At 40.4% G+C, this 12,091-nt stretch overlaps 1 protein-coding gene and 1 long non-coding RNA gene across 2 annotated transcripts; one reads left to right on the top strand and one right to left on the bottom strand.

Moving 5' to 3' along the window:
- The first annotated feature begins 2,474 nt into the window (after window positions 1–2,474).
- Window positions 2,475–2,843, top strand: LOC104956480 (uncharacterized). The gene is made up of 2 exons (XR_799564.1): window positions 2,475–2,621; window positions 2,694–2,843. It is a non-coding gene; the product is annotated as an uncharacterized lncRNA (long non-coding RNA).
- A 1,151-nt stretch (window positions 2,844–3,994) lies between these two features.
- On the bottom strand, window positions 3,995–9,113 carry LOC104956479 (phosphatidylinositol 5-phosphate 4-kinase type-2 beta-like). The gene is made up of 4 exons (XM_010783959.1): window positions 8,789–9,113; window positions 6,639–6,894; window positions 6,331–6,434; window positions 3,995–5,033 (listed from the first exon to the last, which is right to left on the bottom strand). The coding sequence occupies exons 1-4, from the start codon at window positions 8,972–8,974 to the stop codon at window positions 4,953–4,955; spliced, it is 627 nt and encodes a 208-aa protein (XP_010782261.1). The 5' UTR covers window positions 8,975–9,113; the 3' UTR covers window positions 3,995–4,952.
- Window positions 9,114–12,091: the final 2,978 nt, after the last annotated feature.

Here is a 12,091-nt window from a genome sequence, read left to right as displayed (position 1 = left end):
AGAGACAGGTATGTATCAAGGCACAGATCTGGGGAAGGGTACAGAAAAATGTCTGCAGCATTGAAGGTCCCAACGAGCACAGTGGTCTTCATCATTTGAAAATGGAAGATGTTTGAAACCACCAGGGCTCTTCCTAGAGCTGGCTGCCCAAACCAAACTGAGCAAAGGGGGGGGAGGGGCTTAGTCAGAGAGGTGACCAAGAACCTGATGGTCACTCCAGTGTTCCTCTGTGGAGATGGGAGAACCTTCCAGAAGGACAACCATCTGTGCAGCACTCCACCAATCAGGCCTTTATGGTAGAGTGGCCAGAAGGAAGCCACTCTTCAGCAAACGGCACATGAAAGCCCACATGGAGCACCTATGCCCCTTTCACACCAACGCGGTTCCAGGGCCGGTTCGGAGCTAGAGCCTGAAAATCACCGTTTTTTCCTGTTCACACCACAGCGGACCCACCTCTAAGCTCCGAAAACCGGTGTTTTTCAAGCACCCAAAAATTGTCGGTCTAGAAGCAAGAACCGCATACGTCACGCTTACTTCGGAGGGGGGTGAGATTAACCTGAGCTAACAGTTAAAGGCGAGTACGGCAAATAAAAGTTGTAACAAGCAGTAGTGCTGAGCAAAGTTCTGTTTATTTGTGCCTTACTTTGACCATCCGTTCGCTGTTATTGATCATTACTGAGAGCAGGCAGAAGAGTTGTTTTGTATGATAGCAGCTATCGGATGGAATCAATACATGGGCTGCACAGGTTGTCATGTCCGACTATCACAAGTAGAATCATAATGAAAAGGTAAAATGTGCCTGTAGAAAACGGCTTATGCAACAATAGGATAGCAACAAGTAGTCAAGATAGTCAGTTTAGCTTCGGTTGCTATGCTAACCTCACCCATTTTATAACAGAGAAACTTTCATAACAGCATTGTGATGCCAAACAGCGTCAATTCAGACTGAAACACATTCACTTAAGGGGAACTGGGGATATGTATCAGCTGCTTGTGTGACAGTCAGACAGTGAATACTTTGTATTGAGCTAACGGGAGAATACACTACGGTGGAAGAGCAGCACTACAGCGGTCGGTAAATGCCGCTGAAACACATTAATAAACAATGAACCACGGCACTATGGAGAAAAGTATAAGGTGGGAGAAGTCGTTCTAATTTAATCTGGCTTTGTGTGATTAAAAGCAACACGATCATCGGCCCGACGCAGCCCCCCTTGTTTNTCGTTGTTGGGTGAAAAGCAAACAGCTGTTTGCTGCGCAGCGCGAGCAGGCTCCCATGAGCGGGAGCGCGCTCCTTCACTACAGACTATCGCGCCACCTAACCATTCGCCAAAATGTTTTTAATACCAGCGGCAACCGGCCAAGCGCCGGGCAAAAAACAATCTTCAAATAAAAGAAAGTCACCGGAGGAGTTAAAGGAGAGTGACAGGGAGTATGAGAAGAAGAGAGAGAGAGAACGTTTCAGCCAGCTTGATCGATGGAGTTGTTTTCTACTGGTACAGTGACGCGTCCTAAAACCTTTTTATAATCTATCGATTAGATTTATGATTCGAAAATGATAAAAGTAGGGTAGACATGTGGAGATTATCCGGCTGAACAAAACGTGCATTTATCAAACGGGTTTGTTTTCCACAGACCTAATTTCCAGCTATTTTCCAAAACCCTGTGGAGAAGTCCCATTGCTTTTTTGTCGAGGGAACCAGCAGCATACTTCCTGGTTTTAGGACGCGTCATTGGCTGCACCTCTCAATATGATGCCAATATAAACAAGGTCTTCTGTCGGCTCTTTACATCAATGCCGACCTATGCTGACAAGTAAGTGAAGACAATATAAAGGTATTGGCTATAGGGAAATGTCCCAGCAGTTTAGGATAATGAAGGTTCTAATCTAATCTATTACATAGCCATTACATTTCTAACTCCTAATGACAGGAAGGCAGAAAGCGCATTATACAAATAATAATACTCATAATAGCAGACATTTTTTAGCAATGACCACAATATCATTATTTTAATAAACAAAATATGAACAATTGAGGAAAAACTGATGATTCAAATGTTGTAGTACAAGTAGTAAGTGCATAAATTACTATTGTAGCAAATGTGTTCATTTTCTTCATTATTCATATATTTTTTGGACGAATGCTCCGGGCCAGTGGTTACAATGGTGGGGCCAGTGATAATACAATTCCACCGGTCCGGAGGGCCAGTGGCATTTTACCCTTAATGTCTACCCCTGTCGCTTGTTAGACACTTTTATCCAAAGCGACTTACATACTCAATACTGTGCAATCCCCACAGGAGCAATTTGGGGTGAAGTGTCTCAGGGACACAACGACATGCTGACTGCAGTAGGGTTTGAACCTGTGACCCCCTGATCCCAACACCAAGGCTCTACGCCCCCCCGTTCACAATTTGTTTACCTTATTTTTTTCTCCAAAAGAACTGATAAGAGTACCGTTAAAACATTAACGATACCCATCCCTATCTTGAGTGCTTTATTTGAGAAATGAGTTGTGTGTGCAGGAACCTGAGGATCTGTTTGAGACCATCTCCCAGGCCATGCTGAACGCGGTGGACAGAGATGCCGTGTCTGGAATGGGAGTGGTCGTCCATGTCATGTAAGTACAGAGACGGTTTGATGTTGATTGACAGGTTTGCAGTGATTGACAGCCTTTTCTTCTCTCTGGCAGTGAGAAGGACAAGATCACCACACGAACCCTGAAAGCCAGGATGGACTAGAGTTTGTTTCTCCCCACACTTCAACACACACGTTTTGTATAAAAATAACAATGGTTGTTCTGTCTTTCTTTTCTTCAAAAAATAAACATGTTTAAACTACCGACATGACTGAAGTTATTGGTGGAAGAACTTTCACTACGTCGGCAATACTTAATTTTTGTATAACCAGGGTTAACAAGTTCACATTAAAGACACAAGCAGGGTTGACCATGGAAAATATAGTTATAACCTTTCGTTATTGTCTATAAGGCTGCTTTTTTCCAGCATGTCTCACTGATAACACTTAAACATTACCGTGTAGAACAAATTGAATACACTATGATCTGCCATTTTTTTGTTGTCTAAATATGTATTCTGAACACCCACCAACCATGCAGAGGCTTAAAATGATTTTGTTGTTCAAAAATAAGCTTCCAAGTTGGCAGTGGTGTAATTTAATGAACTACATTTACTTCGGTAATTTAGGGGGTACTTGTATTGCCGGTCTCTGCTACTTTATGCTGCTACTCCACTACATTTCAGAAAAGTGTACTTTTATTCCACTATTTGACACTTGTTATACTTTTACTTATTTACCGTTTTCCAAAAGTTGCTCCACATTGACATGTCAACATTAAAAAAACAGAACCATATTCTTGTTATGTTCAAAATTGAGCAGTTTATATGTATGCATTTGTGTATAGATGTTGCTTCTATAGATTTAGCAATACTGTATGTAACTATGGTCATGCTAATAAAGCTGTTGAATTGAAAAAAAAATTCATGTTGCTAATGAAAAAACAGACATTATGTAATACAACACAAGAGGCATTCTGCACAATTGATACTTAACTTTAGTAACATTTTCAACTCAGGACTTTGACTTGTGATGGAGTATGTTTTCACTAGTACTTTGTGTTATGTTGAGGATCTGAGTACTTTTCCACCACTACATGTTGCGGTGTGGGAAGTGTATGAATACGGATTTTTTTGGTCTCTGCTGGTTCGTTTATTTTAAAACAAAATGTTTTCGAAGTCTCAGTGCAGTATATCATTTAGGTGATTCTTACCTGCCACAATTACCCTACTCTCTGTTTAGTGGAATATTATTGATTCATGATAGCACTGTTATTTTTGACAATCTAAAAAACTAGCTTTGTCTGACGTTTTCCTCAGCATCCCTAATCTTCCTTAGTAGATGTAATATGGTGGTTGCCATGGAGATAGTAAGCACTGTGGTAAATTCTGAAGAAAAAATATTAGCCCAACAACAAACAAGATAAAACTCCCTTTAATATGCAATGATCATTTTCAAGTAACTTTTTTTTTCAAATGTCTGTTGGTAACAAAACAATACTGTATACAAACACAAAATTGCTACATTAATGTAAACAAGATATAAAAATGATCCTTATGGTAATAAAACATTTGCTGCAGAATTCCCCTTTTTATGTGAGTTTTTTTTCTTAGACCAAGCTCACGGTTCAAATTTCAAAAACAATATGGCAACGTAACATTCAAACACCAATGTTTTTTTCAGGTTTTGTTATTTTCGTCATAACAATCAGATGCTAAGTTCAGTGGTTTGATGTTTCAACTTACTGCTGGAGACTCATGTACACATCAGCCATGCATTTTTGATATTGCATTAATTTACTTAATACACCATTATATATTAATGTGTTTATCTCCTGTTGTCAGCAGTAATTTGAGTTACTTTGTTGTTACTGAGAGAGAAGCCTCATGGCAACTGTCAAAAGAGTTTGTCATGCAATCTGACCATTCAGCTCTGTGCAAGTTCTTTACATCTGTGTGTGTGTGTGTGTCTAAAAGAAACCGTAAGAACAACAACATGAAATCAAAGAGACTGTACTAACGGACTGTTACTGTACTGCTGAAGCTGACACTCGTTCAAGGCATTAGTGAGACAGTTTCCGTGCTGGCGTGAGGAGTAACGAGGAGCAGACATTTTTAAAAAAGAACAGGGAGATTATCGGGAAGTTGTTCCGAATTCAGCGAGCGGTTTCACGAGTTTTCCTTGCAGAGGACGAGGGAGGTGCGTGTGAAAATGTAACAGGCTCAGTGCATCCTTTCCTTCCAGACTGCTGCTGGCTGTGGGAGGATGCTGGTAGTTTTTTTTTTCCTGTTATGGGGCGTAGAGAGGCAGAGGGGAGAAGGATCCTACACTGAGGTGAAGGAGAAGGGAAATGGTGCGTGGCTGGCAGATGAGTCTATGATAAGATGTTGGACATGAACTCGTAGAATCGTTTGGAGTACTGCTCCGGGTTCACCGTCGAGATCTCTGCCCCCGCCTGACAGACAGACATAGGTAAATAAGGCAGAAAATCAGATGGATGGAGCAATACTAAATAAAAAAAATAATAGTATGGATGCTGGGTGGGGGTTCTATGAGATTATATATTTATGCTCTTTTCCATACCAAACTCCATTGAGAAAAATAGTCATTCTAACTCGAAGAAGGCAGGAGTTGCTGTTCTACAGCTGCGGTTTGAGTTATTGTGGGGCTGATAACACGTACTTTCTGCAGCGATAGACTTAAACAACTCTCTTTTGCGTTGAAGTAAAAATGTGTGTTTTTGGCAATGTGGTCTGGTGGCATTAGAGAGAGCATAGATAGCGACTTTAGTTCCACGTTAGAAAGAAATGTCTGACAGCAAAGTGAAGTGATGAAAATATTCTGAACATAACATTCACTAAAATGTATTTTTTTTACAGGTGAATGGTGGTAATTAGCTGCTGTGCTAGGTGTCTGCCATCTACTGTATTCACTGCTAGGATAAGCTCATACAGCCCCACTAACCCAACATCCAAACTACCCCTTTAATACATTTCATTAGTGTGTGGCATGGAGAACATTTCCATGGGCCTTGTGACATGATAATACAAATATTAAATACAACTTGATTATTTTTTATTAATTTAGATTATTTTTTAATGTCATTTTTGCCTCACATTTCAGTCAATCACATGCTCCCAGTCTATTTGAGCAAGCTCAGCAAAGCATCAATTATATTAAGGTTGTTCTAAATTAACTAGCTAGCTAGAATGTGAGCTGGGATGTATTACTCAGCATTAAAGTGAGTAGCCAGTGTTAACTTCAGCTAGCCGCTAACGCTTACTTCTGTAGCATTATGCTTTTAAAGATTTCCTAGAGAAACTAACCACTGGGTTAACTGTCTGTTTGGTTGTTGTAGCTACCTGTATGTAGCTCACATGCTAACTGGGAGCACATGTGATTGGCAATAATAATAATAATGATTAAAAAAAAGTTATTCTAATTGATACTTTGTTACTTGTTTGAACATAAAATTTAGATGAAGTAATCATAATGTCCTATTGATTTGTTTGAATTTTATAACATTTTGGGGAGCAACTGAAGTCGCATGTGAATGGCTACAAGTTGTTGTAGCAGTCTGGTGAAAACGTATAATGTAATTAAAAGTGAAAAAAACCAGACTATACATAAAACAGAATTATGGTAATACTGTATTATTGAATCGAGTGATAATAATGATTAAATAAAGATAAAATTACTCAAAACTTAATTTCCATACTGCTGGATGATGATGATGGAGTCTCTGTACTCACCCCGTGTTTCACAGTTTTGGCAGCATGTGCAGCTTTTTTCTTAGCGTCATAATGCGTGAGGATGTCGATGATAGCCATGAAGTATACTTCCTTCTTCACAGCACCTACAACAACACATCACAGGGTTTTACTCTCACCTGAGAATAACAAAAGCCCAGGCTTTATTTCACACATTTTCTAACACTGTTGTATAAGGACCGCAGCTTCATCTGTTAATCTGCTCGATAGACATAGACTGGAGTTATTCTTCCTACTTCCATCATTGTTTCTTCCTTCTTAACGAGATAAATGTCAAACATGATCCTCACAGTCGTGGCTCTTGATAGCGTAAACGTCCACAGAGGGGTCGAACTCCCCGGGGCCAAAGAACCCCCCGCAGTTCAGAGGGTTCCCGGGGCTGTCGGGGGGCGTCCCGAAGGAGCCGGTGAGCACGCCTCCGCCCATCCCGTCATTCTCGTACTCCTCCTCCTCCCCCACGACATCCATCTCCTCCTGCTCGGCCCGGTCCACGTCATGGATCCCCACCAGTAGACTGTAGTCCATGATCTTTAGGGTGGCCAGGAACTGACCGACCACACACACACACACACACACACACACACACACACACACACACACACACACACACACACACTTACACATCTGCCCTCCGTGGTCATACAGGTCTGAATTATTTTTTGGGGACATATCATGCTTATCTTCAGGTTCATATCAGTATTTAGTGCCTCTACAGTCTACTGTGACATGTCTCCATGCTTTAATGTTCAAAAAGCTCTTTGTTTTTCTCATACTGCCTGTGCTGCAGCACCTCTTTTCACCCTCTGTCTGAAACCAGAGCCCAGTCTGCTCTGATTGGTTAGCTGGCCCGCTCAGTGTGATTGGTCAACCGCTTACAAATGTGTCAGAAATGTCCCGCCCCTTAACCGTGTAAAAGCGTGTGTGGGAAAGAAACTCTGGGATTTAGCCTTTGCAGACCATTCACATGCACAGAAAGCTTTAGAACACACTACAGGAAAGGGAAACCCCCAAATAGCAGAATACATTAGGGCTGAACCGAATAGTTTGAAGCTCAATTCAAAAATGTACTTTCTTACACGTCTATTCAATTTTTTTAAAGCCTGTTTCTTTATAAAACTTTGGCTACATTTATTGTAAGAGCCACATGTAAGTTCTGTTTAATATGACATATTGTTTCACTCTTTTTCACTGGAGCTCAGGCGGTGATGTTAGTGGTTTTACCTGTTCACTTTTTCTTGGCATTGATGTTGGGGAGAGATATTTCCCATGACGGCACTCAAATGCAATCCTTCATAATAGGTTACTGCTACAATTGTATTTGTATTTTATTCAGTGTTTCTTTTTTTGGACTGCCTACAGCTGCTTTAATCATATGAATTCTATCATACTATTTTGCAGATGACAGCAGTGGCTGCTTAGGATTTTTTCCTACAAGTTTGATACTAACATTTCCATAAACTCCAGAGTAGGGCGATGAAGTCCAAATGTCAACATTTATTGAAAAAAGAGAGATGTACTAATTTCCAAACTCACATCATGTTTTTATTTAACCAAATATTTTGGTTAGCTGGATGTGTAAACCAGCAACTGCTTGCCAACAGTTAGCCACGCAAACTTATAAAAAGGTGATAATATATCAATGTTGTGTCTGTAGCTTTTTTAGCCCTAAGTGCTTAAATAAATAATTCATCCGGCTTTAAAGTGTGAAAGCTCATAGGTCTGCACAATTCATTTAAATGTGATCAAAACCACAATATGGGTTCATGCATTATTTGAACAGTAGGAGGTGCAATTTTTCCTAAAATCGTTATTATTCTGAATGTAATGCTGCATAGATGGCCTACAAATATTTTCCTATGGATTTAATAATATATCTTTGTTTGGTACAGAAAATCACAAAATGATCATTTTCAAATGTATCCTCAATGATAAAGGGAATAATAATGCAACATGATCAATCCCTTCAATATTGTATCGGGCAAATAATCACAAGTAGCTATTTCTTCCAAATTGTCAAACCCCAATATAGTCAGATTTAAACAGAACTATGTATAACTGCAGTATGATTTCACTGAAATAAAATGAATCACACTGAACAAAATCAACTTTTTTGTATCCTTATAGCACCAGAGTTACTAGATGATCGTATGTTTTCGTTAATTATTTAAAGATACCTAAATTGAGTCCAGTTAGTACAGTATTAGATTTAAGTCTAAATTAGCAACAGTCTCAGAGTAAAAGTAAAGAAGAATATCGATCCCAGCTTAAGGTATTTGATTATTTTCAATACTTGGTTAAACTGTCATAAAAGTATTGAGTTCTAATTTGTTCAAGCAATTCAGAGATGCTAAAGTGTAAACTGTCAATCAGATTCTGAGTTGCTGTGAAGCGCATCAGTTCTACAGCAGACTAGGTCAAACCCTTTTGTGATGTTTCTTACCTCCACGTCTCGTTTTAGCTTCTCCAAAAAGTACTTCTTGTTGTCGTCTCCTATCTGCAGCTTCTGGCCTTCATTCAGGAAGTCGTTGTCTTTAAAAGTGGGGAGTTCTTTAGCCTGGAGAGAGGGGAGGTGTTTGGGTATTAAACAGTACAGAGGATGATTAGAGGTCCCAGAGCCCTGGAACATACAGACACTGCTGATAAGAGTTAGAATTCACAGTCATAGATGTCTTCTAATGAATAATACAGAGCCATGAGGTCAGAACCCTCGGCCCTTCAAAGATTGCAGGTAAAGCAGAGCCTAAAGTTGGCCTGAGCAACATTTGGGTTTAATTGTTTGGAATTATTATGTTTCTTTTATGTACTAGCAATACATATTTCAGCAAAATGTATAACAAATACTGCAATGTCCACTTTACCTTAATATGGTGCAGCCATAATTGGTACGTTAGCAGAACTTTCACATTGATGTGAAAGCAGGGCTCTGTGTATTTCAATGTGAAAGTGCAATACAAATATCTTTGTGTATGTATATAGAAATATTGTAAGTTGTTAATAAATTAAGTTTTTATGTTTTATAAAATGGATCAGTTTTACCAGTGGTGCAATGTAACAGTACATTCACTCAAGTATTTACTGAAGTACTTTGTTGACACACTTGTACTATACTTAAGTATTTCAATTGCATGCTAAATATACATTGAGTCGACTACACTTGGGAGTTAAATAATGTACTTTTTTCTCCTCTACATATACAGTGCATCCGGAAAGTATTCATACCCCTTCACTTTTTCCACATTTTGTTATTTTACAGCCATATTTCAAAATTGATTAAATTAATTTGTTTTCTCAACATTCTAGACACAATACCCCATAATGACAAAGTGAAAAAGTTTTAAAATCATTTTTGAAATTAATAAAAAATAAAACACTCAAATATCACATGTACACATAAGTATTCATACCCTTTACTCAATACTTTGTTGAAGCACCTTTGGCAGCAATTACAGCCTCAAGTCTTCTTGAGTATGATGCTACACGCTTGGCACACCTATCTTTGGGCAGTTTCTCCCATCATTCTTTGCAGATCGTCTCAAGCTCCATCAGGTTGGATGGGGAGTGTCGGTGCACAGCCATTTTCAGATCTCTCCAGAGATGTTCAATCGGGATCAAGTCTGGGCTCTGGCTGGGCCACTCAAGGACATTCACAGACTTGTCCCAAAGCCACTCCTTTGTTATCGTGGCTGTGTGCTTAGGGTCGTTGTCCTGTTGAAGGTGAACCTTCGCCCCAGTCTGAGGGCCAGAGCGCTCTGGAGCAGGTTTTCATCAAGGATCTCCCTGTACATTGCTGCATTCATCGTTCCCTTGATCCTGACTAGTCTCCCAGTTCCTGCTGCTGAAAAACATCCCCACAGCATGATGCTGCCACCACCATGCTTCACTGTAGGGATGGTATTTACCAGGTGATGAGCGGTGCCTGGGTTCCTCCAGATATGATGCTTGGCATTCAGGCCAAAGAGATCCTTGTTGGTTTCATCAAACTAGATAATTTGGCTTCTCATGATCTGTGTAGTGTATCCGTTTCTCCGTTTTGGAGCCTTGTGTATACTCCATCTACTTCGTACAAATTTCAAATGGGCCGGTCGTACCTAAGATTCATCAATCCAAGAAAAGCGATCGTACGCTCAGATTAGTTACTAAGTCACAAGATGATGTGTCACCTCCTCGGCTAGAGAGGATACGCGAGGAAAGTGTTAATGCTTTAGATTATACGATGACATCAACGGTGGATGGCTTGATAGTGAAAAGAGCTCAGTTTTCATGAGTCATGATACCTGGTGAGGTGTAATCCACGGAGAGAGAGAGAAGGTGATTCGAGAATAACTTTACTTGTAAAACAAATCTCCAATTTGTAAGTGTGTAGTTATTTGTTTATGTGTGGTGGCTTGTGTAGTAAGATGTAATAAAATACAACCTCAAACATTACACCTCAGTTAAGAAGCTGCAATGGTTAAAAACTTTATGACACAAATAATTTCTAATGTGAAGGACGTTTGGTGTTAGTGTAACAAAAGTATGTACTTTTCTATTGTCGATTAAATACGAGAATGTGGTCGACTCATCATAGTGTTATGTCACATAGGCCTGTTCATGAGTATGCGAACTGAAAAAAGTGTAAAAAGGTACAATGGCGCGAATAAAGTTTTTACCGTTATAAGAACAAAGAGTATAAGGTGGTGTAACTATTTGGCGTTATTACTGTCCTGAAACTTATAACCGTGCGCATATAGTACTTTAATCGAAATGATTCAAAGTGTAGTGCGGAAACGAAACTTGTTCACTTTTAACCGAGTCCACGTAGACGGCAAAAGGTGAGCTAAGTACGGAACTCTTACAAAGATATATCGAACTGACCCAGGTGGGGACACCACGTTAAGTTCAATCTAAACTGTGTACGCTGAACCTTTCCTTGTGTGACAGAGACTCCAGGGTGTCAACTTGTGCACGTCGTGTCTCCGTGTTTGGTTTCAGTACTCCAGGTTCCTTAAAGACATCTGGAGGGGTCTCTCGTCCATACATAGGTTCCGTGTCTAGACCCCGGTTAATACATTTTAATGCCCATACGTTCTATTTTCAGACGTCGTTAAGCGCTTGCCGGGCTGGCGGTGTTCGTGTCCAGACAACGAAAGTAGTAAACTTTTACCTTTCTACAAGAGCTTTGGGGCCCATGCGCCGCGCCGCTGGAGGGATACGTCGACCGACCGGGTCTCTTTTGGTGGGGTGGGATTTTGACGCTCTCTCCCGGTTTCCCCCCGCTCCCTCCCCCGAATAGTCTTCTCCACTGGTTTCTGGACTACAGTGAGGACTGTCATCGTAGGTCACAGAGGAACGAGCTCCTCTCCTTCTGCTGTTGGAAGGTCTTCCTGTTTGTTGGAGTGGGTAGAGCCCACGTCCGGAGTTAGAGGTGGTTAGTTCCGGGAAATGACATATGTCTCTCACCCTNTGCTTACACCTATATGCCCTGAGCTGATTATCGAGCCTTCGCCTACACACCCCATTCAAAGTGAATGGGCAGAAGCGTTGAAGCGGCAACGCACGCCGCCGTGTGTAGGCGAAGGCTCGATAATCAGCTCAGGGCATATAGGTGTAAGCAGGGGTAAAGTGCTATTTTTTACAAGAAGTGCTATTTTTTACAAGTGGGGCCCCCCACTTGTAAAAAATAGCACTTTACCCCTGCTTACACTTCAAAAAAAGGTCTAAAGTGCAGAATAATAATAATTCCACCAATAACAATAGGTTTCTC

This window comes from Notothenia coriiceps, unplaced genomic scaffold (genome assembly GCF_000735185.1).
Source record: "Notothenia coriiceps isolate Sejong01 unplaced genomic scaffold, NC01 NC01_scaffold00026095, whole genome shotgun sequence".
Classification (NCBI taxonomy): Eukaryota; Metazoa; Chordata; class Actinopteri; order Perciformes; family Nototheniidae; genus Notothenia; species Notothenia coriiceps.
The sequence above is the reverse complement of the archived record's forward strand: the minus strand, read 5'-3'. Positions and strand labels throughout refer to the sequence as shown.

What these genes read in the sequence shown, in the direction of transcription:
- LOC104956479 (XM_010783959.1), bottom strand. Translation starts at nt 8,974, where the DNA reads ATGTTCCAGGGCTCTGGGACCTCTAATCATCCTCTGTACTGTTTAATA. An exon ending in CGCTATCAAGAGCCACGACT is followed by an intron (nt 6,435 to 6,638) that starts GTGAGGATCATG and finishes GTGTTGTTGTAG; the next exon opens with GTGCTGTGAAGAAGGAAGTA. An exon ending in CCAAAACTGTGAAACACGGG is followed by an intron (nt 5,034 to 6,330) that starts GTGAGTACAGAG and finishes TCTGTCTGTCAG; the next exon opens with GCGGGGGCAGAGATCTCGAC.